Source organism: Canis aureus, chromosome 8 (genome assembly GCF_053574225.1).
Source record: "Canis aureus isolate CA01 chromosome 8, VMU_Caureus_v.1.0, whole genome shotgun sequence".
NCBI lineage: Eukaryota > Metazoa > Chordata > Mammalia > Carnivora > Canidae > Canis > Canis aureus.
Genome location: NC_135618.1, coordinates 70,240,661 through 70,268,295, shown reverse-complemented (window position 1 = coordinate 70,268,295; position 27,635 = coordinate 70,240,661). Strand labels below are relative to the sequence as shown.

The window sequence follows — 27,635 nt, the reverse complement described above, 5'->3', positions numbered from 1 at the left end:
TGCAGTCCCTAAAACAGGCTCTTTAATAACATTATGTCTTCACTGAAGAGCTTTGCTTTTCCCGCCCAGCGCGGGGCGGCGGGGCGCGGGGCGGGGCGGGGCGGGGCGCGGGGCTAGTAGAACGAGTACTGGTTCTCCACGGCGCGCGCGCGGCCCCGCGCCCCGTCCCCCGCCGCCTCGGGGGGCTCCTCGGCGCCGCCGGGCCCCGCCTCCAGGAGGCGCTCGGCGCTGTTGCTGCGGCTGCGCGCGCTCAGGGCGCCGTCGGCGGGGCGCGGGGCTGCGGGCGCGGACGCGGCCGAGGACGACGAGGCGGACGAGGACGACGCGCCCGCCGCTTCCGACGGCGAGGCGGGCGGGCAGGCGGCGGCGGCCAGGCTGGAGAAGTAGTGCTGGCCGGCCGGCTCGCTCCAGCAGGCGGGGGGCGCGGGCGCGGCCGAGGGCCCCGGGGCTGCGGCGGGGGGCGCGGGCGCGTCAGGCCCAGCCGGGCACCCTCGCCCCGCCCCGGCCCCCGAGCCACACGGGGCCGCAGGGGGCGCGGTGCCGGGGCGGGGCAGCCCCGCCTTCGCTCGCCGCATCCCGACCCCCGCCCCAGCTAACGTCGCCGCTGTGGGCAACGGGGCACTCACAACGCGTGTGCCCGACAGCCTGACCTGCCCCTGCCCCTCCTCCGCGCTGAGCCCCCCTTTGCAGGAGCCCAGAGAACCCCTCGGTGCTCCTCTGAGCCACCTCCCTCGGCCTGCCCCGAATCACTCAGGACCTGGCCGGGCTCCCCGGGCTGCCACCCTCTCTCCCATCCTGGTGGCCCTGCGGGTGCCTCCTTTCCCCTCCTGCCGCCCCCCACCCCGTCTCTTCTTGAGCTATCCCACAGGCCAAGTGGGGGGCCTTACCGGGTGGGGGGCCCTGGGCACGCACATAGCTGCGCAGGGTGATATCTGCAGAGCCCCCGGACTCCAGGGGGATTGGGTGGGTGTGGAAGTGGCGCAGCATGTCCAGCACAGACTGGAACCACAGGTGCTGGACGTGGCACTGCCCGTGGCCGTTCAAGGACAGGCGCAGGTGCTGTGGGCACAGGTGGGGGGAGGTCAGAGATGGAGTTCTGGGCTAGCCAACTGCTTTGCAAGTACTTTTGGGGGTGACTACAAGTACCAAGTGTCACAGGGGCATATGGGGCAGTGTGAGAGCACGCGGGCACGTCACACATCGAGCCCCATCTCAGGGGGTCGCTACTGTAGTGAGGATGGGGAAGGAAGGGAACAGAGCCAGGCTGGGACTGAAGGGAGCCATGCATTTGTCCCTATGCTAGAAGCACCTGCATCCTGCCCTTTGCAACCCCATCTCTAGTTTCCAATAATCCCAGAAGGTGGAGATTATAGCCTCCATGTTAGAGATGGGGAAACTGAGGCATGGGAAAGGAGGGACTCCCCCCAGTCACAGAGCTGGGAAGAGAACGCATTTGTGTGATTCTCTTGGCCTTGCAGGCTAGGTGCTGGCCTGCTGTTCCTGCACAGCCAAAATCCAGGGGGCCAGAAACAACCCCAAGTCTAGCTGGGGAGGAGGGACCAAATGTCCATCTCAGCTATGCTGCAGTGGGAGTATCTGGAGCATGAGGAACAGAGCTGGGTCCTCTGAGGGTCCCCGGGGCCCGCATGTGACAGGTGATACTCAGGCCTGTGGTCTCTAGTGGTGAGCCACAGGTCTCTGGCTTCAGCCCTATTTTGTTCAACACGTGTCCCGCAGGAGGAAGAGTGGCTGTCTCTGGGGGGTAGGTGGCAAGAGGGTCAGAGGTAGCAGGGTTTTAGGGTATGCATGTGACTCCAAGCCCAGGAGGAGGGGAAGCTGGCCTGGCCCCTTACATAAAGGACAGAGAGGCCCTGAGGGTGGAAGGTGGTTGCATGAGTGAGTTCTGCTACTCAGCATGGCCAGAACTTGCCAGAACAGTGTAGTGAACCCAGGGAGCATTACTGGCAGCCAGGGCAGGGGCTCAGCTGGAGAGAACAGCATAGTGGGGGCCTACGACAGCCTCAAGTCTGGGTGGGTCCTTTGAAGGCAAAGGCCTCAGTAGAGTTGGGCCTCAGGGGGCAGGTGCATCTCAATTTTGCGGAAAACCTTCCAGACATTTATTATCGGAAGGTGAAAGGAACTGCCTGGGAAGGCAGAGGTCATTCTTCCTAGGAGGTGTGCAGGCAGGAGGCTGGAGGTCTTGCTCTACCCCACGACTAACTTGTCAAACCCTGGACAGTCACTCCGCTCTGACAGGGTGGCAACTGGGGCAAGTTTAAGGCTGGGTCCTGCCCTAGGAAGGAGAGGAGCCTCCCACCCTGCTTCACCACCCCCACCATGCCCCACAGAGGGCTGGGCGCCATCCTAGGCTCTGGCTTGGGCAGGAGTCAGATCCAGGCCCTCCAGGGAGGCCGCCCGGGGCGCTGCTGGCCCAGCAGTAAACTTCGGGCTGCCAGGGACAGCGTTAAGCGCCTGGTTGCCAGAGGAACTAGTTAAGGGCAGCTGCTTTCCGAGGTGTCCCGGGGGAGGTGCTGCCTCTTCCACGGTGGGCCAACGCTGCCAAGGAGAGATGCCCAGGGAGCAGGGGAGGGCCTGTGCCAGGCCAACCAGGAATTGGGACACTGACCCCCAGAGCAGGCCTGCAGCGGGAGCCCTGGGGTGCTCCCTCCTCCAGCAGGGACTGATGGGAACTGTGTTCTGGGAGGAGCCGGGGCCAGGTCTGTATCCTTATTGGAGATTTGGGATGCTGGGGGGAGCTGGGTTGAGGTTCCGGCTCATTCTGGTCTCAGTGTAACCACAAGCCATCCCCTACCCCAACATCATCTGACTTTCCTGTCATGTTTTCCTTTGCCCCTTATTATTATTAGCACATTGTTAGCACACAGTATCCTTCCTCAAGAGCCCCCCATCTAGGCACATTGCCCTCCCCACTTGTTGTGCCCTGTCTGGATCTCCTCAAGGATTCTCCATCCATTGCACGCCTCAGGTCACCAACCCCCTTATTCTGGCTGGTGGGCTCAGGAGTACCCCCAGCTCTGTGGCCCTGTAGACTCTGCATGACTGTAGGGCCCAGTCCACCTCCTCCTCTCCTGCCCAGCTCTTGAAGGCCCGCCTGTGCGTGGTTCTGTGACCCTGGGCCTGCCACAGGCCTGGCTCAGAGCTGGGGCCCAGGAGGGGCTGGTGAACTGACCCTACAGAGCAGGGCAGAAGGGGAGTCACCTGGGAGTGGGTGGGGCGGCATGGTTGTGGTTGACCTCAGCCCTGCACCAACGTGGCTGTGCGTAGAGACCCTCAGAAACCTTAGTGGTAAGCGATCCCCAGTGCACAGGGTCAAAGGCAAACCCTTAGAAGGGCCTGGCTTCCTGTGGGCTCAGCCACCAGTGAGTGAGTTCCCCATCTGGATAATTAAGAAACCACATCTGGGGCTGATTACACTCCTCAGGGCGGTGGGGGTAGGGGGATGCAGGTGAGGTGAGGGCACGCCTCAGGACGATACCCCTCCCTCAGGGCTGGCCATGCTGCTCCCCTGTGCCACCCCCACCCCCGACTTGCCTTGGCCTTGCCCTGGAAGTTGAAGGTCAGCACGTACTCCCCAGGCCGAGTCTCACTCTGACGGATCACGAAGAGGCCGTGGCTCCGGGGCCCGCCTGCTAGCACCAGCTGAGCTGCCCTGACCCGTGACAAGGTCCCGTGGAACCAGGGGTAGTCGGAGAGCTCCAGCTCAGGCTCGGCCTCGGGTTCCGGCTCTGCTCCCTCTTCCCCTGTAGAGGGGTGACAGTGTGAGGGGCCTGGGGAAGCAGAGGTGTGTGTGGGGGGGGAATGAGTAAATGAGAGAAGAGATGCAACAGCTGGTTGAATATCTGCCCCTAAAACGCTGTTTGAACGGTCTTAGAACAAGGCAGGGAACCGGCCCGACCCACTTGTTTGGCATAGGAGGTAACCTGAAGCACAGGGAAACCGAGTGTCCTGGAGTCACTCTGTAAGTCAGCAGGAAACCTGGGAACAAGTCGTCTCCTTGTCCCCAGTTTCTGGTTCCAACCCTTTACGCTCCACTCCTTCCCACCAGCATTTTCCATGGAATCCAGGGCCTGGGGGAGGGGTCCCCTTCCCAGACTTGCCTACAAAAGGCAGAACTACCAAGTTGCCATGTGCTGGACCTGGTCGGGTGAAACATCATGGCTTCTGAGGCTCAGGAAGGTCCTCAGGGGAGTCTGAGGGCCTCTGTGGCCTGGGATGGGGGTGGGGAGCCCAGGGAGAGAAGACTGTGTGCATCATACCTGTGTTACTGCTGTCTCTGCCGCTGCCACCTGGGGATTCCAGGGTCTCCAGGAAGGTCTCCAGCGGGACGTGGACCAGGGACTCCCCAATGCCATCTCGAGCTCGGCTGTGTGGAGCTGTCACCACGGCTGCCATGGTCTCTGGGGGCCGGGGCTGGTCCCCTGCTGGAGAAGTAGCAGGTAGGAAGCCATCCGGGACCAACCACCCCCTCTAACCTGCCCTCCACTCCTCTAGCCAGCTCTGCTCCCCACATACCATCCGTCAGGAGCTCACAGCTGCAGGAGGCCACTCGACTGGCCAGACAGCCTCCCTGGGCACAGGAGAGCTCAGCGTCTTCCTCACTGTCCCTGCAAAGGCAGGGAAGCACAACGGTGTCCTGCCATGGGACTCGGACCCCAACCACCAGCTGCTCAAGGAGCCTCGGGATGGGATGGCTGACAGTTCCACGGCCAGCAGCAGCCCTATCCTGCTCATCTGGGTCCCTCTGCCTCCATGTCCCTCTGTTACACACTGTCAGCTTGCTCTGTGGCCACGATGGACATGGCCCCAGCAGGTGTCCCTCAAATGATGGCAGGGCAGCTCCCTTCCCTGCCCCGACCTTTGTCTCCCTGTTTGTGATATGAGGTGTCTGGGATCCCGCTAGCTCCAAAATACTGTAAAGTGAGGTTCGCTTTCCCAGGGGCTGGGCGGGGTGGGGGGGTGGGAGTTTGCAGGGCAGATGGCTGGGTGGCAGGGGAGGGATTGCAGCCATTTGGGGGATGGAGCAGGGAGGGGGGTCTGGGAGGCACTCAGGCCTTTAATTGTGCTTCCTCAAATGAAGCTGTTAATTAGAAAGCAGCAGCCCCTCCCCCGGGCCTGGCTCACCCCATTCGCCAGAAGAGCTGCTGCCAAATGCTTGGCTGTTGGCCGGCCTACCCCTCCTGCTCCTGGCCTTACGCCTCCTACTCCTGCCCTTTGGATCTCTCCTGGATCATGAAGCCAGCCTCCCTGCTGCTCCTCCTCACATAGCTGACTGTAGCTGCCCTCTGCTTATTACCAGCCATGGCTCCCCGCTGCCATCGACCTACCAGCTTAGCTTCCAGGCTTTCATCAAAGTCCCCCTCATCAGCTCTACCTCTGGCTATCCAAAGGCCTTGACATCCTCTGTGAGTCCCAGGCCCTCGCACACCTCACACTTTTGGCAGGCCTGGGGTCCCCTCTGCCTGGCTCAGACCTGCTCTTCCTTAAGTCTTGGAGGAGGGGAGTACTTCTACCAGCATATCAGCTCTGAGCCCCAGGGCTAGGTTTGGGGCCTTGCCTCTGTTCCATCACCCCTGGCCCTTCGGGCTCACCCCATCACTGCCCACCTCCTATTGGTCTGACTCCCCTGGAGTGAAGACAAGTCTCAGGCCAAGTTTCTTCTAGGTCCTTAGGCCCAGGCCATGTGAAGCAGGCCTCAAAGGGTCTGTTGGGGCTAGGGGTACAGATGAGCCTGGCCAGGACTACAATGAGAAAAGCCCAGCTCCCAAGCTCAGCTCCTGCCCTCACGGGAAACCTCCCCATGGAAGGGGGGACCACGGGCACTCCCTGGCCAGCCCCCCACATCTACCCATTCTAGGGCCATCTGGGCACTCACCCGGGGTCCACACAGCCCTGGATGTCAGCCACCCACGAGTGCTTCTGCAGTGAGTCGATGGTCTCCAGGATATACTCAGCTCCATTCTCGACCTAGGAGGGGGGGCCGAGAGTCCAGGTCTGTCAGCGCCCTCAGTGCAGAGCCCCAGAACACTCCAGGGCAAATGGCTCGTCCCAACCCTCCTCCACAGGGGCTCGCTGGTGCAGGCAGCCCGGAAGACAGTGGGGTCACCACCCCAAGCCTAGGCCAGGGTCTCGGGGTGGAGCCTTGGCCACACTTTCAGCAGCCTGGGGCCCACCAGTGGGGATCGCCGGGGATGATGTCTGGCCCCACTGACTCAGGTCCTCAGGCACTGGAGATGCAGCCTCTGAGGAAGCCACGGTGGCCTGGCACCCAGGAGATGGGGTAAAAAACATCACAACCCTCAAGTCAATGAAGGGCCCAGCTGGCCCCAGCACACGGAGTTGAGGGGCTCCCACACCTGAGTGCCTGGAACTCTACCTCTGTGGCCAGGCCACTGGGACAGGCAGCGCCCACAGGGAAAGAGAGGAGGAGAAAGCCCTGCTGTGGCCCAGAGTGTAATCCTGCACAGACTTTATCTGATGACCTTTTCCCAACAGCCCCTGTGAGGGAGGTGGAAGGTTTTCCCCATTTTACAAAGGAGAAGACTGAAGGTCAGAGAGGTCAGATGACTTGTTCACACCAGCACTCAGTGGTGGTGCTGGGACCTGAACCCAGATCTCCGTGATGCCAAGGCCCCGGGCTCTCAGCTTCCTGTGTGTGTCCCAGTTAAAATACAGCTGCTGCCTCCCAGCATGTCAGGGCTGGGAGAGCCTCAGGGACCACCTTCAACCCCTATCTGATTAGATGGAGAAACAGAGGCCAAAGTGGGGCCAGCAGGAAGCACAGTCCCCCACACAGTGGCAGGCTGGCTGTTGGAAGCGAAGCTCTGGGCCTGTCGCACCCAGCGGACAAGAATGCCAAGCAGGGAGGGACTGTGTCCTCAGCCCCCGGGCCTGGGGTGACTCAGGGTATGGGGTTGGCAAATGTTTGCTAAATGAATAAGGGAGTTCATGGCTAAACAAACAGGGACAAGTAAAACATAAACCCAACGGGGAGCCTGTGGAGGAGGGGGGTGTTCCATGCAGCTCTAGGTGGGTGGAACCAGGCCTCCTTGGGGGCTTGGCTTCACAAATGCCCAGTGCTTTGAGGAGGCCCCGGGCCACAGCCCTGGCAGCCCGGAGCCGTGTCCTCAGCAACCCAAGCAGGCCACCCTGTTGTGGCGGAGCCTGGGAAAAGGACGGGCTGCCCCCAGACCCACCTCCCCGGCCACCCCCAATGCCTTTGTACCATCTGTGGGACGGGGCAGGTTCCCACACTCTGGTGCCCAGAGACCGGGTTGGGGGGGGAGGCATTTGCATAACTGTTGTAGGCCATGGGGTGGGTATAGGCTGGTTCCAGTTGGGGAAGGGAGGCGAGGAAGTGAAACTCAGAGGAGCTTCACCAGGCCAGGAGGAAATGGGAAGAGGGGGCCCCAGATGGTGGGTGACACCCAGAGCACGCAGCCCTATGGGCCAGGCCCAGATTCAAGTCCTAGCTGTGTGCCAGACAGCTGGGTAGGGTCCCGGGCCCCGCCACCAGAGCTTCTGCGGCTGGCTCCTTACCCTCTTTCCCACTACGCAGCCTCAGGCTGTGCTGCCCACGGTGGAGGGCGGGGGGGGGGGGGCTGGGGTGGCCAGGGTATCTGTGGGGCGGGGGCGGGGGGCTTACCTTAAGCACAAACGTGTTGTCTTTCTCTGGCATCTCCAGGGGCATAGTGGTGCGGACCTCAATGATGGCCGAGAGAGGGATGCTGACTTTGGGTCTCGAGGCCTGGAAGGCCAGGGGAAGGGACCGTGAGAGTCACCCAGCATCTCCTGAAACCCTCTGTCCCCCTCCTAACCCTCAGCTTAGAGCACCATGGCAGCCCCAGCATGGGGGTATTCCAATCACCAGTTCACAGATGGGTGAGTGGGGGGGGGCGGTTCAGGGAAACAAAGGGACCTCCCCACACTGTCACACAGCGAGGCACAGACAGAGCTGGAACCGACATCTGCTTCTCCCAGCTCTGAGCCTGGAGGGGAAACGCCTCCCCAGACTGCCCTCCCGCCCCGTGTACCCACATCTGTGGTTTTTGACCCCAACCCAGACTGAGAAACAGATCTGACACCGTGGCCCACGATGTACACACTTTAGGTAAAAGTGTTTCCGAAACAAACGTCTCACCAGACAATGTTTATGCTGTGCGTGGTGCAGTGAGATAATTTCTAGTTTCTCCTAGCTCCTTTGAGAAAAAAATGCTGCCCTTCCCCTTGAGACTGGACTTTCCAGAGCACGGCTCTGGGGTCCCTGACTTGGAACAGGGCTCCTGAAGCTGGGCATGGCCATGTCCCCAGGTGGAGGTCAAGGGACCGGTGTGGGGTTTTAAGCCAGGTGAGCTGTCAGGGCTTCCAGGGAGGGCCACTCCGTGCTTGGCTCTCTCCACTCTGCTCCAAGGCTCTTGGCTCTGGCCCTCAAGTCCCCAGGGCTGGTTTAAGACTGTGCTTCCCGGCAGGGCTTGGGCTCTGGGACAGGGACTTTCTCAGGAGGAAAGGGAAGCGCCACACATTGGGTGGGCAGGCTAATGGGAATTCCTGGTAGTGCTGGCTGCCATCCAGCGGATGCAGGGCTGGGCTTGGAGCAGTGCCGAAGGGCCGCAGCTGACCAGGGCAGGCCATCCTACCAGCCGGCAGGGCAGGGGGTCGTGATCTGGGAGTAGAGAGAGGAGACACAGATGGATGGTGCAGGCCTAGACTGGGGGCTTTAACTGGGCTTCCACTGGCCGCAGGTGCCGATTCCTCTGCCTGGTGCTTGAGATGCATCTGTCCTAGCTAGCCCAGTGGTGGCCTTTGACCCTGCACCTCCCCATTCCCACTCCCTGGCCAGAGCCTGCAGGTGGTGTCACATCTCTAGCCTTTCCTCACTCTGCTTGTGTCTCCAGAGATGCCTGTCTTGGGGGCTCTGCTCCTGGTGGACATTGATGCAGTGCAAGCTTCTGTCCTTAGGATTCCCAGAGCGAGTGCTCACTCCACTGACGTTTACTGTCTGGTTCTGCACATGGAGGTTTCCTGATGGCTCCCCAACAGCGTGGGGCCAGGCCCTCTTCTCTCCGGGGCTGTCCTTGCAAAGGGCTCTGGGGCACCTGAGGCCCAGGAGGCTTCCTGGAGGATGAGGGGGCAGGAGGCCAGAGGCTTGACTCATGGGGCCAGGTGAGAGCAAAGTCTGAAGACCCCAGGAAAAAGTCCCGGAGCCTGCAGACCCCACACTCCTGTGCTCCCAGGGTGCCCCCAGGAGCAGGAGATCTGGACTGTGGGTGGGAAGGCAGGACTAAAAAGGCACCGGGAGGCGGTGTCCGCAGGGAGGCCCTGAAGGGGCCCACTCACCCTGGGACCCAACACATTTGGAGAACCTGACCTAAGACCTCAGCATGGTATTGTCTGCCTTCCTGGGGGGCTCGCACCTGAATTCACAAACCCTTCCCTGGGAAAAGGAGGGTCTGAGGCCAGATTGGGCATTAGGAACCCAGCTGCCTGTCTTCTTCCAAGGTTGGGAACGTGAGCCCTCAAGAGCCCTGCCCTCTGCCAGCGGTGAATGGTAGGCCGGGAGAGGCTAAAAGAGAGGCGCCAGCTGCTGCACCCCACCCCTCCCCAAGAGCAGCAGACGCTATTTACAGCGGGGCAGCTGTAACTGCCACTCAGGCCCACAGGCACTGAGCCCTGGGCCTCTGCCCTTTGGGTGACTCTGGGCAAGCCCCACCCTGCCTGCCCCACTCACCAGGCCCAGGTCTCCCTTCTGACAAGTAGCGGAGCTGGCTTGGTTGTCTAGGATTTCTCTGAGGGGCCTAATGGTGGGTGCCCGGCAGGGAAAAACCCCTTGGGAAGTCATCTCTCCAGACTCTCTCCATCTCTCCAGCCTTGGGGACCCACACCCTGCACCTCCAGGGAGTAGAGGCAAGGAGGGGCACCCAGAGTCCTGACAGATGAGGAGATGGAGAGAGGCGAGAGGCTCAGGGTGACTAAAGGTGCCTGGGAGTAGGGGGGGAGGGCTGGGTGGTTCTTGGGGTGCTGCCAGCTGCATCAGCACAACCGCCCACCTTTCCGAACCTCCCAGCACACAAGCAGCTCCCACCTCCAGCTCCTCCATTCTCAGGACCACCAGGGTGGTGAGTATAATTAGCCCGGCTCCGCCACCCCCCAGCTCTGTGACTTTGGGCAGGCCGCACCTCCTCTCTGAGTATTCCTTTGTTCTCTCTTGGGTGACCTGGGGACCATGATGCCCCTCCCCGCGGCTGGGAGGCTGGGGGGAGGGGGCTGTGTACCAGGCTCAGGGCTCAGCATGCGGGCGCCCTCAGAAAACGGGTGCTAATGTTACAGTTATTCCCAATTTCCGAATGGGGCAGGTCTGCCACCCTGCAGGAGGCCCCAGCTGCCCCCGGGGCTCCCGAGGGGAGGGTCATGGGGCACGCGGGCGGGCGGCAGTGCTGGCCTCAGCCAGGCTAGCTTTCACACCCTGGGCGGCCGGCCACCGCCCTCGCCACCGCCACCACCGTCACCGGGGCGGCTCGCGGCTGCAGGGCTGCAGGGCTGCAGGGCTGCAGGTCGGGCGCCCGGGCCGCCGCGGGGGGAGGGCGGCGCTCACCTTGGGCGGCACGAAGAACTCGAGTCGGAAGCGCTCGCCGGCCACGGCCCTGCGGAGGAGCAAGCGGCACTTCTGCCACTGGGCCGCGCCGCCCGCGCCCGCCGCCGCGTCGTCGGCCACCATGAAGCGCAGCGCGCCCTCGCGCTGGATGTCCACCAGCTCCACCTTGGCCGCCAGCGTCCGCGACAGCCGCAGGCGCCGCGTCCACTTGTCGCGAGGCTCGGCGGGGGGCTCGGCGGCCCTCGGGGCGGCGCCCGCGTCGGGCTCGGGCGAGGCGCGCCGGTGCCACATGTCGCGCACGCCGTCCACCACGCACAGGCTCATGTTGCGCAGCGAGAAGCCCTTGCGGACGCGGGCCTTGGCCGCCGCCTGCGTGGACACGTCCTCCGAGCTCCGCGAGTGGCCGTAGGCGGCGGCCTTGAGCGCGGCGGGCTCCATGCGGGCGGCGGCGGGGGCGGGGGCGGGGGCGGCCACCAGCACGCGGCGCACCTCCTCGCCGAACACGTCCAGGAAGTTGGCGGCGAAGTGGCGGGAGAAGGAGGCGCCGGCGTCGGGCGTGTCGTAGGCCGGGTTGTCCCGCAGGAAGCGGCAGAACTTGTGCGCGAAGTCCACGGCGGCCGCCTGCGCGTGCAGCTCGCAGAACTGCCGCCAGTCGGGGACCGGGGCGGCGGCGGCGGCGGCGGCGGGGCCGGGGGCGGCACCATTCATGGCTCCCGTCCCATCGCAGCCCCCTGCGGCTGTGGGCGACAGGGGAGCCGAGTGACTCCGGGTCCTCTGCCCTTCCGCCCTCCCCCGGGGGTCCCGGGGCTGCGTGCTGGGCTGGGGGGCTGGGGGCAGAGAAAGACGACCAGGGAGGCGGGGGGGGGGGGGGGGGCACTGTCTGCAGGAGGGGACCCCTCCCCCCAGCCCCCAGGCGCACCCTTCAAACGGCATGCTCAAGGTCGTTTCTGGGGTGCCAGGTGCCCTGATGCAGGGTCCTCCGAGCCCCCTACTTAGCTTCCCAAGCTGACCTCTCCTGAGGGCGCTCAAACGCGCTGGGCAGGAGGAAGTTGTGAATCCTCTTGGCTCTGCCTTCGAAATATGCCAAGAACCCAACCTTTCCCCACTCATCTTCTGAGCTGCCCTCCAGGGGCCCCCTGATCTGTTCCCGCCCCTGCAGCACTTCAGCAGCCTCTTCACTGGTCCCCTGGAACTTCACCTCACCCCTAGTCCATTCTCCACCCAGGAACACACCCGTCGCTCCCAAAACAAGACAGATCAGGTCCCTCCTCTGCTCATAATCCTACATTGGCTCCCATTCCACTCAGGGTAAAAGTAGAAGTCCTACTCATAACCCGCAAGGCGTCACAGGATCTGCCTCCACTTACCTCCCTGAGTTGTTTATCTCCTGCCACTTCTCGCCCACTCTGCTCTGGCTGCTGCTGGGTCCCACCCCAGGGCCTTTGCACCTGCAATTCTCTCTGGCACTTGCCTGGAATGTCCTTTCTCCTGCACTCCCTTACCAGGGGCTGCTCATATACCATCTTGTCCAATAGCCTTCTCTGACCACCACTCTACTAAGGAATGTTCCTGCTCCACCCAGTGCTGGTGTCTGCATGCCCTAGGCCTGCTTACTTTTCTCTGCGGTGCTTATCCCCATCTGACATACCATTTGTTCCCCTGCGGGGTTGAGTTGTCCTATCCTGCACTCCCTTCCACACCCTTCCCCTGAGAATGCAGTGTTTCAAGTGCCTTTGTCCCTTGTGCTGGGCACACAGTAGGCACAGTAAACACTAAGTGAATGGGGTGCCTGGCTGGCTCAGTTGGAAGAGCATGCGACTCTTGATCTCAGGGTCCTGAGTTCAAGCCCCACGGTGGGTATGGAGATTACTAAAAAAATCAAGTAAGCGCCTGGGTGGCTCAGTCCATGAAGCATCTGCCTTTGGCTCAGGGCATGATCTCAGGATTCTGGGATCGAGCCCATATCGCGCTCCCTGCACAGTGGAGAGCCTGCTCTTCCCTCTGCCCCTGCCCCCTGCTTATGCTTGCTCTCTCTTGCTGTCTCAAATAAGTAAATAATATCTTTTATAAACAAACAAACAAACAAACAGATAAAACAAAACACTGAATGAATAAATGAATGTGTCCAGAACACCAGGCATGTCACAGCTGTGACACTGCCTAAGCCCTCGCACGGGGCCTGAGAGCACACAGCTTGTTAGTGACAGGCCTGGGATGCTCACCCTGACTCTAGGACCCCAGGGAGTTACCCTCTAGTGTTTAAGTAGGACCTGTTTTTCCTACTGGCACTGAAGGCGCTGCCCTCTCAGGCTTCTTTCCATCCCCATGGTCTGCAGTCTACTTGTGCTCCCACTTTCTGAAATCCTGCTCCCTCCAGAGCTCCCATTCAAACCTGGCCTCCTTTTTTTTATTTTTTATTTTTATTTTATTCATTCATTCACGAGAAGAGAGAGACAGAAGAGGCAGGCTTCTTCCTCATGGAGCAGGGAGCCTGGTGCTGGGCTCGATCCCAGGAGCCTGGGATCATGACCCGAAGGCAGATGTTTCATCAGCTGAGCCACCCAGGCGCCTCCAAACCTGGCCTTCCTGAAGAGGTCCCAGTGCAGGGATTGCAGCTCTCTCCTTATCCAGCTTCCTCCTGTTCCCAGCCTGTCCAGCCTTTATCATTCTGACTCATCAAACTACTGGTGTGTCTAGGCATTTGGGGGCCTTGCCTCCTTGTCCCCCAAGGTGGCCACTGTCCTGGGAGCACATGTCCAGCCCACTGTGTTTATGTATTCCACCCCTGGGCCCAGGCCAGGGTGAGAACTACCAGTGGCAAGGAAATGGGGTAATGTGGTCCTGCCCTGTCTTGGGGAGCCCCTGTCTGAGGGGGCCAGCCTGATGTTAGGGGAACTAAGACGGTCATCATGCCATCACCTCCTGCCAGGATCCCCACATTTCCCAGCACGGCCTTTCCCTCAGAGCTCCTGGGAGCACCATCTCATCTCTCCTCTGGGATCCAAACTCTGTAATTAAATGCCTGGTAAAAAATAGCTGCCCCGCTTCTGTAAGATCATCTGCAGGGCTGCTGGGCCATAGGGCACCATGGGAATTCCCTCTCAACTCGGGGCAGCCTTGGCCATCAATCTGCAGTCGATAACCACAGCACAGCCCTGGGAAGGAAATGGGCCACTCGATGAGGCTACTTAGCACAAGGGACAGTTTTCCGAATTGCCGGAGCTGCTGAGAGGCTCTTGCCTGGTAGGAACTGGGGAGGAGGGTAGCAGGGAGTTAGGAAGGTTTTCTGGAGGACGAGGGCAGTCTGCAATGGCCTTTATGACAGGGAAGAGGGGAGAGGATGAAGGAAGGGTGACCTCGTTGCAGGGATGAACAATAACTGGGAGCGGACTTATACGACGCAGTGGGAAGGACTGGGGAAGGGGGGCTGAGGCGCCCATGCACCTGGCTCCTGCCTTGCTCTTCTTCCTTTCTTCATCTGGCTAACTTCTACTCATCGTTCAATAATTAGTCCAGGGGCCACTTCCTCCAGGAAGCCTCCCCACCCATGTGGCATGGGAGTCTCCTCCAAGCTCCCACAATCTCCTCCTGTAAGCCCCTCTAGCAAGGTGCCAGTTACCAGGTGCTCCAGGTGTCTGCTCCCATGTGCGTCTCCTCATCTGGTACAGACACTCCTTGGGGGCAGAAGGCAGGCCTGAGTCATATGTCAGGAATGAGGGTGCAGGTTGGAATGCCCCTGCCACCACCACCACCAAGGCCTCCAGGGAAGGTGGAGAGCCTCGGCCTCGGCCTAACCTACTTAGAAGGGGGCACATTTTGGGGGAGAGAGTCCTTCGGCTAAGCCCGAGAGGCTCTGTTCCTGTGCTCTGAGCCCATCCATTCACCCTGGGCGGTGGTGCTCCCCACATTGACGGCTTCTCCCCCTGTATTGCCAGGAGGGTCAGACTGGGCAACACAGCAGCCTGGGAAGGGCTGGAGCTGGAGCCAGCACCAGCGTGGATACCCAGTTGGCCCCCCAGAGGTTGGGGAGGGGGCAGGAAGGAATCAGTTCCAATGAGCACCTCTGCACACCAATCCCTGGTCCTCCTTGTTCTTCCCGCTGGTTGAAGGGGCAAAGTGGAGGTACACGGCCCTGGGGGAGGCTCTCACAGCATGGGTCCAGCCAGTCCTCACTGGACGTAGGAGTGGGACTCAGAGAAGGATCTGCCAAGGGAATGGCGGCTGTGGCTGTGTCCTGGGTGGGGACTGGCCTGGGAGGCGCTGGGAGGTTAGGCCTGCATTGACCTCCCCTACCCGCCCTTGCTGGCCTGAAGCCCTCAGTGTCCCCTGGGTCTGGCTGGAGCTACACAGAAAGGACAGGGGTTGAGCCTCCAGAGGTAAAAGTCACCAGCAGCAGGGTAAGCAGGGAGCCCCACACTAGTTACAGATGCAGAGATGGAGGCCTAGACCTGGCTGGAAGGGGGCTCAGTCCTGGCAGGGGCAAGGCTGTGCTCACCCCAACCCAACTGCCCTTGGAGCCAAAACTGGGATGAGACAACTACTTGGGATCTTGGCTGCTCTGGGCCCAAGGCTGACCCCACTGCTCTCTGGGTGAGTGACAATGACCACAGCTCCCACCGCCGAGCCTGTTTCCTCACTTTAAAACGGGGAGGAGGGGTACCCCTCCCTGGAAGGACAGCACTAGGTGGCTAGGTACTGTCATGATCCATGTGTGGCCCTGGGCAGAGCCGGGCTTCCCCCACTGCCCACCGCCCAACCTCTGGGTGCAGCCAGGAGGCCTTTCCAGTCCTCTCCAGGGACCAGCCCGTGTTGTCACCCAATTAATGAGACACAGCCCGCTCCCATTCTGCAGGTGACCAGATCCAGATGTGTGAAAAGCAGAGCCTCAGGGGGAGGGGTGGCCAGTGGTACCAGAAGCAGGGTGGCCGAATTCACCCTGGCCCCCACTGCCTGGCTGGCCTGGAAGGTTTATGGATGAATTCAGCTGGGCCTGGGCTCTCCCTCCTCCAGTGGCTCCTCGGGGACCCCCCTTGGTCTTTGCCCGTGCCACCTTCCTGCCTGGATAGCCATCCTCACTCTGTTAACTACTCAAATTCTCCTCAGCATTTTAGCCTGTGTAAAACCCTTCCTTCCAGGAAGCCTCCTGGGCACTGGAGGGCACTGGCCCTCCCTCCCTGAGCTCCCATGGTCCCTGTGGCCCTTGGCCCTCTTGCTTCCGTGGGCAGGGTCCCAGCTTCTCTGCCTATGGCCCCAGGGAGCCCGAAGAGGCCTGCCGAGTCAGTGCGGGAGGGCGCTGGACTGGGCAACAGGAGAGCTAGGCCCTGTGTCCCCTCAGACCTTGGCTCCCCATCAGTGAAATGGGGTGCTGAACAGTGGCCTCTAAGGCCTAGAGCTGTCATGGTCCTTGGACACTGATGACTGAGGCTCTGCTGTCACCCCCCTGGGACCAGGGATGGGCAAGGCTTGCCTCTCATCTTCGGGCTTCTTCTCCTGAGGACTGGGGCCAGAGACAAAGGGTGACCACCCAGAGAGATCACCCTCCCCTGATCCATGGCCCCACAGTTTCGAGGCTCTGATGACTTGCCCTCGCTCGTCATTTTTTGTTCCCATTTTACTAGGGCCGGAGTGCAATGGGAGGGAGCTTCCTGGAGTCGAGATGGGGGAAGCCCAATCAAGTGCTTGCCTGTCACCTTTCCAAGCCTCCGACTCTGCTAACCCTGCAGCAGGGAACCCAGATGGGAGACCCTGCCCCCACCCCCAACCAGCTAGAGGCCTGGGAGAGGGGGCGGCTGGCCTTCCGGTGGTAAAAATAGCACTCACAATTGGAATACAAAAAAAAAAAAAGGCCAGTCATCAGCCCCCGCCACACGCCACACGCAGTTCCGGACCCCACGGCCAGGTCATTCCTTAAAATATTGATGAGACAGCCTAGCCACCCCCGCTAATGGGCTGACGACCAATCGATCCAACCCGCGGTGGGCAGAGGTCTGGGGAGCAGGAGGCAGCAGCCTGGCCCACAAACTGCAGGGGCCTCAGGGCCTCGTGTGCAGGAGCCCTCTCTCCGGAACTTCTACTGCCACAGGAGACATTCTGCCCCCAGGGAAGGGAAGTAGGCCCTGCAGTGCGAGCCAGCCACCCAGCACCCCGAGAAGCTGTCCTGTGGGGGCTGCCTCCAGGGCAGGCCCTGTGCAAGCTCCTCCATCACCTTCTTCTCACTCAGCTCCATGCTCAGGGGACACCTGGACAGCCAGGGCCAGAAGGGGTGGGGGTGAGGGTCAGAACTAAGGGTGCTCTGTTACGTGCTGGGGTGGGCAGTGCCTCCCCCTCCAAGAACCATCCACGATGGGGAAGCTGTGGTCTCTACTTGGGGCCCTGCCACACAAGAGAAGACAAGACGTCCCTCGGCCTCAACCATACCCACTGACGTCCTGTCCTCCGGGCCTCCCAGGACTGGCCTGGCTTGGCTAACCCAACCCCACACTTGACCACGAACGCTCCTTCCGTCCTCCATCCTGCTATCCTTCCAGCTGACCTCCTGGCCTCTGTGGGGACTGTCCCCTCCAGCCCCCACAGGACCAGACAACCTTTGGGCTAGTTCTTCCACCAAGAGTGCCTTCAGCCCTCGGGCTGCCTGAGTCTCCCGGGGGTGGGGTGGGGTGGAGCACACCAGGCAAGTTCTCTGGTTGGGTACTTGGGTGTTGGCTCTCAAGCCCAATCCCCACCCCACCCCACCCCACCCCCAGAGTGCATCCCCTCAGGACAGGCTCTGAACCAAGGCCTCCCTTGAGGGAGGTGGGGCTGGAATTTCCCCACCCTCCCACACAGAATATCTGCGCTCACCCCATGACCCCTGAGGAGGCACAAGTGGGCATCATTTCTGGTCTTCACAACCTTGAACCTGCTGGGACTTGGCTGCAGAGTGGGTGTGGAGGAGGGCACTCGGTTAATGACAGGGACAGGACTCTTGCCCTGTATGGGCAGCAGTGTGTATGTGTGTGTGTGTGTGGGGGGGGCACTCAGGTGGGCCTGGCTTTTCCGAGCATCAGTTTCTGTAGCTGTGAAGAGGACCATCCTGCTCCCCCACACACGGACTGCTTCTTGGTCCAAGGCCCATGCTGAGGAGCAGCGCTAGGAGGAGGCTGTCAGAGCCGGAGCAGCTCTGCACTCAGGGCTTCCCCCGTGCCTTTCACACACTGCCAGCCTTTGCCACTGTGGGAGGGTGGACGCCCTTCCCGCCAGCCCCTGGGCTTTCACTGATGCCCCCAACCTGGACAAACCCTGCTGGCTCTGGGACCTGCAGACCCCTGGTCCTTGGGGACCCCACTGCCCGAGTGTCTCCACACTTCCACATCCGGTCTTTTGACACATGGGACAGTGGAGAAAATTAACAAATGTGAGAGCTGGGGGCACCTGGCTGGCTCAGTTGGAAGAGCATGTGACTTTTGATCTTGGGGTTGTGAGTTCTAGCCTCAGGTTGGGTATAGAGACCGCTCACACATAAAATCTTAAAAAAAAAAAAAAAAAAAAAAGGTAAGCAATTGGTTAAGAATCGAAAGTTCCTCTGCTTCTATTTCATAAATGTACTGCACCCATTCCCTCTCGTCCTCTCACTGCTCGGAGCAGATGGTTACAGAACCCTCTTCCCTGGCCTCCCTGTTTCCCACTGTCCCCCTGACTGCCAACGAATACAGCTCTGCAGTGTGGCTCAGGTCTTTTGCTAGAACCCACATCCAGTTGAGCTTTGTCCCTGTTTCAAACCCTTCTCCCCTCACATCTTCCCTGCCAGGAAGAAAGGATTTGCCCATTTTACTGATGAGAAAATGGGGTTCCTGCAAGGGAGATGACTGGCCTATCATTTACTGGATTTGTACTGGGTTCTACTATATGTCAGGAGACATGCGGATGGGTCCGGGCCACAGAATGAGCAAGAGGGGAGGGTGGAGCTGAGTCCAGATCTGTCTCTCTCTGCAGCATGCTACTTACAACAGGGCCCTGTCCCAGTGGAGCTCTCCTCTGAGGGCATTCTTGGGGAGGGGGGGTGAGGGGGACCCAGTCCTGCCTCAGGAAAAGGCAACGAGATGCCCACCCTGGGAAAGGGCACTCTGACAGGCTGGAGGGCAGGGGAGTGAGCTGGGCCCTGGAGGATATAGAAGTCAGATAAGCAGGCAGTGGGACCCAGAACAGGGAGCTATGCTGGGGCTTGGGGGCTTAGGAGGGAAGCCCATCCTCCTTCAGGAGCACCTGGTGCTGGACAGTTCCTGGATGAGCTATATAGGTGGAGTGCAGGCTGGGATGGATCCAGCTGCACTGGCCCTGCCCTCCCCGGGTATAGAATGGAGGCAGCCCCTCTCCAGCTTGAAGTCTCTCCCTCTCTCTCCCTGCCATGGATCTCACCTAGGCTGGATTCATCTCCTTCCTTAACCTCCCTGGCTCAACCCCTGAAATCTGCAAGACACCCCCTTCAACTCCTACTACCCAGCCCACCAGTCTGCCTTCCGACTTTTTCATGACATCATACATACCAGTGGCTCCTAACTGAGACCTCAGTACCTCCTTTCAGTTCTGAGGATCCCCAAACTCTGGGTATCAAGGAAGCTTATAAAGCTTCCTTGGGTCTTTGAACAACTGAATTCCCAGCCTGGCTAAACTCCAGGCACCTCAAACTCACCACTTCCAAGTTCGATTACATCCTTTTCCTCCAACCCCTGTTTGTTCTCTCCTCGGAGTCTCAGCACCCAGCCTGGCATTGCCTCACCAGCTCCTACTCCTCTGCCCCGACAGCTGCCAGGCCCCTGAGCTGGTGGAGGCCTTGAAAACACCCACTGTGTCCTTTCCCCGCCTCCACCCTCACTCTCCTGCCCTTTTACAATAGCACCAGACCATGAATCCCAGCAGGTGTTATATCCACCCCTAGGTGGGCCCTATACACAGGGGGTCGGAAGTGTCTGGAAACCCTGCAGCACCCAGAGGATGCTATACTCCTACACACTGATGCTCTGCTTTGCTCTGCCCAAAAAGGTGTGGGCCGTAACCTCCTCTGGATAAGGAGGGACACCTACTTTCCCTTGGGATGGAGCGCAGCCATGAAAACAGACCTAGCCAGGTGACTGGGGAAGAGAAACTTTCCCAAGGCCCCAAGGCTGCCAACACCCCTTGGTCCCATGTGGACCATGAGGAGCAGGAAGTGCAGCAGCCCCCCAGACTGGACCAGAACCCCATGGGCACAGCAGCCAGGAGGCCCATGGCACCTAAAACCCCAATTCCCTACCATCCAGGATAGGTACACAGTGCAAGAGGTAATGACCAGGCTCTTGTCAGAGACAAGTAGCTCAGAGGCCTGGCTTGTTGGTTGAGTGACTCTGGCCCAAGTCATTTCACTTCCCTGAATCTGTTTCTTTCTCTGTAATAATAGTACCAAACCCACAGGGTTATTGTGAAGGTTACATGACAAACAGCAGGACGCCCTTTGCTTGGCACATCAACTCAAACCCAAATGCTCAGCCTTGGCGGAAGCCCGCTCTTCGGGATGTGTGTGTGTGTGTGTGTGTGTGTGTGTGTATTCTCCCTAGAAGACCACTATGGAGGGAGGAAGGGTTTAGAAAACTCAGACACATTTCCCAGGATAGGCAGGAGGAAAAGCATGTATGTACCAACCCTCAATTACTTAGAAGCATTCAATCAACCCCACTTCAGCATCTCTTGCCCACCATCAGGCATGCCCTCTAGGGGGAGACAGGGGTGGAAGGCAGCAATTTGTGGGAAACTCTGCCTTCCAGACCCCTATAAACTCCCTGACTCATGCCAGCCTAACAGCACTGCCCGTACTGCCAGACCTCTCCCAAAGCTGCTAGAGCTGGAAGGTTCTAGGTCACTCCACTGACCAATCGCCTCCTGGACAGAACAGGGAGGTTAGGAAGGAAGAGATCTGTTGAAAGTGGTTGCAGAGTTTGGGGGGGCGGGGCACTGACACAGCCAAAGCCTCTTAGGGAGACCTCTCCTCCCTCCTGCCCTCACTCACCCCACGGTCAGTGTGGTGTGTGCTGGAGGGGGCAACTCTTGCTGGTCACCCGGCCACGAGGGAGGCAGCACCATCTCCCCCGTACAACGCGCAGAGGCGGGGTGCAGCCAGGTTTGCCTCCCAGCCCCGGTCGGAGGTTCTCCCCAGCGCCCAGTCGGTGTTAACAGATTCCTTCAGGTACTCCCGAGGCTGGCGGCCCGAACCGCCCTGCCCAGGTCCTAGGGGACCCCAGCCACTGCAGACCTCTCCCTCTGAGGACCTCGCTCGGTGGGCTGATGGGGGCGGATCGGGTCCCCGTCTCTGCCCGCGCGGCCCGCAGGCTCCTCAATGGCTGAGGCCGAAGGGCCTGAATGGAGGGCACGAGCCCGCCCCTTCTTAAAGGCGCCGGCCCCTCGGGCACCCACGGCGTCCTCCCCGCTACCGAGGGCGGGCTCGGGGAGCTCCCGGGTGGGCGGGCCGGGCCGGGGACCCAGAGCAGGACGGCCTGGGCCGAACCGAGGGCGTGCCGGCCCGGCGGTCGCGGACTGGGCAGGGCCTCCCGGGGCCCGCCCCCCGCCCTCGCAGCCCGGATTCGAGCCCCGGGCTCCCTCGCGACGCTGCCCAGCCGGAGACCCCTCCTCCGGGGGCCCGGCTGCGCTCGCCCCGCCGTGGGCCCTGCGCCCTGGGCCCGAGGAGGGGGCGGGGGCGCAGCTGCTCCGGAGGCGGCTCGGCCCCTCCCGCCGCTCCCGCCGGGCCCGGGGGCGGGGGGCGGGGGTCGGCGAGTGGGTCCCCGCCGGGGGCGCATCCCTCCGTCGCGCTCCCTCCCACCCGCGCACACAAAGACGCCACGCGCGGACCGGGGCGCGTGCGGCCGCGCTTCCCGGGGCAGCCGCGCGCACACACCCGCACGCCCTCGGGGACGGCCCGGGTCTGGGGAGACGGATCGGGGAACTGAGGACAAGCAGGCCGTACCTACAGGCGCGCAGCTGCGACCGGGCGGGCCGGGGCGCCGGCGGAGCGCTGCCCCGACCGCGGCCCGGCTCCCGGGGCCCGGCGGCTCATGGCCCGCGGCGGGTTCGGGCTCCCTCCCGGCGGGCGCCGGCTGTGGCCGCGGCTCCTGCTTCCCTCGTCCGCAACCTCGAAGGCTCGTGCGCTCCTCGCGGGCCCTGCGCGGCCCCGGCTCGGCGGTCCCGGCGGCCGAGCCCCGCGCGCTGCGAGCCCAGCCCCGCGCCGCGCGCGCCCCGCCCGCTCCCCTCGGGCCCCCCGCCCGCGCGCCGCGCGCCGCCTCGGCCCCGCCCCCGGCGGGCCCCGCCCCCTCCCGCCTGGAGCCGCGCCGGCCCCGCCCCCGGCGCGCCCCCAGCCCCCCGCCGAGCCCGAGCCGCGCCCGCCGCTGCCGCCGGCTTCCCTGGGGCTGCGCTTGGCCGGGCGCTGGGGCCCGGGGATCAGGAGCCGGCCTGCAGCCGCCCCTCTCGGGGCGAGTCTCCCCAGCGCGTAAACATGCCCCTGGAGCGCGGCGGGTGGGGGCCGGGTGGGTGGCCCGCAGAGAAGAGCCGGGTGCAGGGGGTGTGGGGGCCCCTTGGGGTTGGGCGCCCGGCGGAGGCCGCCTCTGGCTTGGACCTTCCGCCGTGGAAACAATGGGAGCCTCGAGGAGGCCCAGATGTCGCAACCGGGGAAGTCGACGTCTGGTTCTCATAAATCCCGAGGGCGAGCACCACGCCCTCCCCCTGCGGTGCTTCCCCCGCCCGAAATAGCCCAGGGGCTACAGGGCTGGGAAGACCCGAACCCTGCCGGGTCTACGCACCTTCACAGGGACGGGGAGACGGTCTCCACCCGGAGAGATCTTCAGAGGTCAAACGGGGCCGATGCGAGGGAGACACAGCGCTGGCTTCTTCACCACTGCTGGGTTCTGCAGCCCCAAAACCCAAGGCATAGGTTAGGACAGAGAGCACTCTGGTTAAGAAGACAAAGGCTCCTGCTGGTCTTCGCGGAGCAATTGTGGACTGACCCCTGGCGAACTGGGGCCTCCAGGAGGCCAATGAGGGGGTCCGGGCAGCGGAAGGGCGGCTCAGACTTCAGACCTCCTCCTTGCTCCTGGGAGGCGGGGAGGGCCCCGGAACTCCTCCTCCCCTCCGACCCCTTGCCTCCTGCCCAAGCCCTCAGCCCTCACAGGTGGTTAGATAAGTTCTCCTCGCCCTTACAAAACCTTCTGCAGCCTACCTCTGGCGGTTCTGTGCTGGGCCCCCCATCTCCTCACTAGCTGAGTGCCTCCACCTGTTCTCTTCCACCCCTAGAGATCTCTGACCTTTGCAGAGAACCCTTTAACCTTTCGCAACGCCCTGTCACCTCTGATATCCCAGGAAGCAGGACAGGCAGAGAAGGGTTTTTATCCCAATCTTGTGGACGGAAAGGGTAGGCCTTTCTGTGGGTTGGGGACAGTGGAGACTAGCCAGGAGCCCTCACTTCCCACCTCCCAGCCCTGGGCTGCCCTCCTCAGGGGTCCTAAAGCAAGGAGGGTCTCATCTGAGGTCCTGGTACCTCGTCTCACACAGACCAGCTGCCCTCTCAGCGGCACCTGGCCAGCAGACACTTAATGAAAGCTTAGACGTGGACCAGCTATCGATTGGAGCGGCACAGAGGCCTGTACTCCTGGCTGGGAACCAGGAGGTCTGTGAATGAAGCCGGGAGAGCTGTGGGAGTGTGTGTGGGTGGCCTGGCTGCAGACCCCACACCCTTCTGGGAGATGGGAGAGCTTGGCCCCCATGGACTAACCTGGTTCTGAGTAGTGGGCTGAGCTCTGCTGGTGGGCTGTCATTGGCCAGGGAGGGCAGGACACTAGGTCTGATCCCCAGGGAGGAGGAAGTGAGGAAGAGCCAGTTGTTTGTGACTCTGACCCACAAGGAGGAACTGGTGGGAGATGTGGAAGTGGCAGGAGGGTGGAGGGTATCAGTGATTGGGCAAGACCAGCTCTGCCGTGCGGACAGGGATGAGAGCCAGGGAAGACAGGTTCATCTGGGGTCCCTGAGGGCAGGAGCCTCTGGGACGTTGGAGGAAGTTCTGATGGAGCAGATGATGAGAGGTGCTGAGGGTGGGTGTCCCTGGATGTACAAGCTCTAGAGGGACTAGGACTAAAACTGAGACAGGGATAGTACATGGGACTCTGACCTGGTGGACTGCGGGGTGGGAGCTGGGTGTAGAGCCAGGCAGAGGGCCACCTGGCCAGTGGGGCAACACCAACCACCACAAATCCAGAGGAAGACCCTTGGTCTGGGTAGGAAGAGACCTGTGGGAGTAGAGCTGGGCTAGGGCTTACCGGTGGCTCAGGGGGTCCCCATGCAAAGCTGGCACTCAGGGGGCTTGGGCATGGGCTCTGCAGTATCTGGAAAGCAGGGGCCCAAGGGAAAGGGACATAGAGCACATGGCTCCACAGCACCCTGGAAAGGGAAGGAGGGGTTTCCCAGGAGCTGTCATCACTCATTCAATGTCATACATCCAAATGCAGCCTGATAGTTTTTTTTTTTTTTTTTTTTAAAGGAATAGATTTCTCCTTTGGATTGGGTTGCTTATCTGCTCAAGAGAACGAAGACATTTTGGGTTTGAGTTTCAGCAAAGGTCTGAACCCACTCACAGAATTCCTGGGGGGGGGGGTGGGAAAAGGAAGAGACCTCCTGTGTGCTGGGGGTCATGCCTCACATCAGCAGAGCAGCTGAAAGGTCCAGCCTGGGCTCCCAGGCACATTGCTATAGGCACCCGCCAGCTTTCTTTTTTTTTTTTTTTTTTTTAATTTTTTTAAAAATTTTTATTTAGTTATGATAGTCACAGAGAGAGAAAGAGAGGCAGAGACAGAGGCAGAGGGAGAAGCAGGCTCCATGCACTGGGAGCCCGATGTGGGATTCGATCCCGGGTCTTCAGGATCGCGCCCTGGGCCAAAGGCAGGCGCCAAACCGCTGCGCCACCCAGGGATCCCAACCCGCCAGCTTTCTGTACCCCTGGAGTCACAGAGTGGGCACCAGCATAGCTGCAACCATGTGTTTATTTGAAATGTGCAAAGCTAAACACGCAAGCGCAAATCTAACTTATGAGGAGGATCAGCCAGTGGCCCCGAGGTGGCCATCCTAGGATGGCCCACGGCCAGTTCTGCCTTGGCTGAGAAGCACCTAGGCCCCTCAGACCAGTCCTTGGGTCTGAAAAGCCTGGGGCACAGGGCTCACTGGAGACCTGTCCTTGCCTAGAAGCCAAAATATCTTGCTAAAGAAGAAAGCAAACTCACAGTGGGTCTAGAGGCTGGGAGGAGGTACCAGAAACTATCCCAGGCCCTCTGGGGCTTCCCCTCTTCTTGGGGTGGGGTGGGGGTGGTGACAAAGGCAGGACTCAAAGCCTGTTGGCCTGTAAGGAAGGGCCGTCTGTCTCAGGGTGGGAGGTGGGGTGGTGATGGTGGTGGTAGATTCTAGGGGAGCCCTAGGGGATTCCAGATCTGGCACAGAGAGGCCCCGGGAATCCCAACTGGATTAACGATGGCCAGAATCAGCATCACAGCTGGTGATGGGAGGTGACTGCCACCAGGGCTAGTGGTCAGGCTGTGGGTGGGTCCCAAGCCAGGTCAGCAGCCTAAGATGGGGCTGCAGGGGGTTTTGACTCAGCCTGGCTGGGCCTTGGGGGCTTTCTGGACCTGGGGGCCTGATGTAGCTGACATTCTCTTCCGGTGGGCCCACGGGGACCTGGGGCCCCTGGCACTGGTGGGTGGAAGGCAAGGACAGTTGCTGTGGGGAATTCTCTAGGGAAGTCTAAATCATTAGAAGCAGCTGAACAAGCAAGGGGTGGGGGATGCAGCCATCATGGTCGTGCCAGGGAGGCCCTGGGGACATCACTGCCACAGGTCCCCGGCTGCTGCTCCATTGTCATTCTCGTGGAACTTGTGTAGGTGATCTGCGAACCTGTTAGGGATAGAAATCTTTGCTGAGACCAAGGGTAAAAAGGAGAGAAGTGTGCGTGTGTGTGTCTAGGGGGCATGGAGACCCCCCCACCCCCCACCCCCCCCCCCCGTGTGACACACAGGGCTGGTGCTGGGGAGCGGGGCAGGGGCAGAACGGGCGGCAATGGTGGAGGGCTGGGCGTGGGGAACAGAGGAGGGGGTCGGGGGGTGGCAGTGCTGGGGGGCTCAGTGCAGGGCTGTGGTGGGACTTGGGTGACATCCTCACTTCTTCGCGCAGAAGGTGGCGCAGTCCCTCTCCATGCTCTCACTCCACGCCAGCTTGTAAAGCACCTGGCCGGGCAGAGACACAGTGAGCCTTCCGCCTGACTCGCCACCCCTCCTCAGTCCCCTTCCAGCCCCTGGGCCTGGCCTTCTGGTGGCACAGGATGGTTCTCACATCCCAGGCCCCAGGGCAGGAGGGCCTCAGAAGAGATGCCCCGGTGCCCGCCTGTTTCACACATGGTCAGACTGGCCCTGATCTGGAGATACTGTCCCTAATATCGCTGTGTGTGCCACAGGCAGGGCCAGGACCTGCTGGGCCCTGGGGTCAGAGCTGGAACCCAGGGCAACCCTGTAGAGGCCATCTTGACTGTGGCCCTGCTGGGGAGGGGAGTTCCTGAGGCTGGAGCCTTCCATGGGCATGTCCTACCCTCCCTGACTCAGTGGACTTGCAGACATCACCAGGCCTGTACACGCACTGTGCCCAACTGGACGGTCACTCTGCACTCGAGGAGATTCGGTTCAAGATAGCCCTGCTTGTGCAGCCCACCTGGCTGTCCCTTAGTAGAGTCAATCAGACCTGCTTTCCAGCCTGCCTCCGGCTTCCACAGGGGCCATTCCCTCTCCCAAACCCTTCCCAGATGGGGCCCTGGGTTGGATGGAGTCAGCCAGGCCTTTCCCACAGAGCGGCTGGGCTGCAGCCCCAGCCCCAGGGCCAGATGGGTGGCCTTCTTGGCCCCTTGGAGGGGAGAGAGGTGGCCAGTAGCCGAGAATGTGACTTGGGTTGGCCCAGGACGCCAGGCCACAGTAATAGGCCCTTGGAGATACGGGAAGCAAGGTGAAGGCACCCTTGGCCGCCTGCCTGGATACTCACCAGGAAGACCAAGCAATGCAGGAAGAGTGTGTAGAAGAAGCCAATGGTGCGCGCCATCTTATTGGAGAGAACTAGTCGCCCCTGGGAGCAACAAAGTGTGGTGTGGGGATGGGGCAGGCCTCACCCACCCCTGAAGGGCTGCCCCAGGTTCCTGCAGAGAGGGCCTCCAGGCAGCAAGAGGAAGGAAGGGCAGGCAGCAGGTCTCAATTCCACCCTGTAGGTTGGGAAATTGCGCCACAGGAATTCCAGTAAATGGCGCCCCCTGCAGCACAATTCCAGAACCTACCAAGAACTGTGCTTTCAGAGGAGCTGTCCTGTAGGGGGTAGGGTCCCTGTTCTAGATCCCACAGCCACTCTTGGCAGGGCCTGTGAGGGCTGAGTGGGGTCCCTGGAGCTTCTCCAGCCTGGGCTGAGGGCAGGTATCCTTGGAGGCCCAGAGTCAGACATTCCAGTGTGTCCCAGCTGAGCACAGAGGAGGGAACTCACCATGCTGAGGGTGGCCTTGTCCCAAGGGCTCAGGCTTAGGTACTTCCGCTGCCGCTCCTAAAGGGGGAGGGATGATGAGAGGAGAACCCCAAGGGGCCCCAAAGACCCCAGCTTGCTGCAGAGAGGGACCCCAGGGAGCTGCCAGAGGCCTTCCTGGTGACTCATTCCACTCAGTAGGGCAATGAGTTCCACCTGTTCCACTCAGTGGGTCACCCTAGGCTCGCCCAATGTCTGTGTGAGCACCCCTCTGGAGAGCTGCCTCCCTCAGCCCTCTTCCGAGGCCCAGGTTCTGGCTGTGGGAAGTCTTCACCTGCAAGGCTTCCCCAGCCTGAGATGAGGCCTCTTGGAGGTCATGTGACACAGGGAGGTTGGGGGGCCTCTTTGCTTGCCTGCCTAACCCACAAGCGTGGATGTGGGATTAGCCCACTCACTATCACACACCCGCAAATAGCCATGAAATGTTCCTGGCACCCTCGGCCTG

At 61.3% G+C, this 27,635-nt stretch overlaps 2 protein-coding genes across 7 annotated transcripts in view; both read right to left on the bottom strand.

Annotated features, from left to right (window-relative positions):
• Positions 1–24,338, bottom strand: SH2B2 (SH2B adaptor protein 2). Of its 3 annotated transcripts, none has more exons than XM_077908117.1 (10): positions 23,376–24,338; positions 22,408–22,512; positions 10,610–11,346; positions 7,664–7,765; positions 5,894–5,985; positions 4,534–4,625; positions 4,278–4,439; positions 3,553–3,761; positions 888–1,059; positions 1–448 (listed from the first exon to the last, which is right to left on the bottom strand). In XM_077908117.1, the coding sequence occupies exons 1-10, from the start codon at positions 24,079–24,081 to the stop codon at positions 114–116; spliced, it is 2,712 nt and encodes a 903-aa protein (XP_077764243.1). In that variant the 5' UTR covers positions 24,082–24,338; the 3' UTR covers positions 1–113. The 3 variants fall into 3 exon arrangements, with proteins under 3 accessions (XP_077764243.1, XP_077764242.1, XP_077764244.1); XM_077908116.1 differs by having other exon boundaries at positions 4,278–4,442; positions 23,376–24,112; XM_077908118.1 differs by lacking the exons at positions 22,408–22,512; positions 23,376–24,338 and adding an exon at positions 20,628–20,959 and having other exon boundaries at positions 4,278–4,442.
• A 280-nt stretch (positions 24,339–24,618) lies between these two features.
• Positions 24,619–27,635, bottom strand: part of CUX1 (cut like homeobox 1) — a 364,330-nt gene continuing 361,313 nt past the window's right edge. For all 4 annotated transcript variants that reach the window (XM_077908115.1, XM_077908114.1, XM_077908113.1 and 1 more), the window contains 4 exons: positions 27,155–27,211; positions 26,669–26,749; positions 25,802–25,866; positions 24,619–25,537 (listed from right to left, as the gene is read on the bottom strand). In XM_077908115.1, coding sequence (XP_077764241.1) covers positions 25,468–25,537; positions 25,802–25,866; positions 26,669–26,749; positions 27,155–27,211 — 273 coding nt within the window. In that variant the 3' untranslated portion in view covers positions 24,619–25,467. The remainder of the gene's footprint in view (positions 25,538–25,801; positions 25,867–26,668; positions 26,750–27,154; positions 27,212–27,635) is intronic.

What these genes read in the sequence shown, in the direction of transcription:
- SH2B2 (XM_077908116.1), bottom strand. Translation starts at nt 24,081, where the DNA reads ATGAGTGATGACAGCTCCTGGGAAACCCCTCCTTCCCTTTCCAGGGTG. An exon ending in AGCCCACTACTCAGAACCAG is followed by an intron (nt 22,513 to 23,375) that starts GTTAGTCCATGG and finishes TTGGGGCTGCAG; the next exon opens with AACCCAGCAGTGGTGAAGAA. An exon ending in CAGGGCTGTGTGGACCCCGG is followed by an intron (nt 4,626 to 5,893) that starts GTGAGTGCCCAG and finishes CTGCCTTTGCAG; the next exon opens with GGACAGTGAGGAAGACGCTG.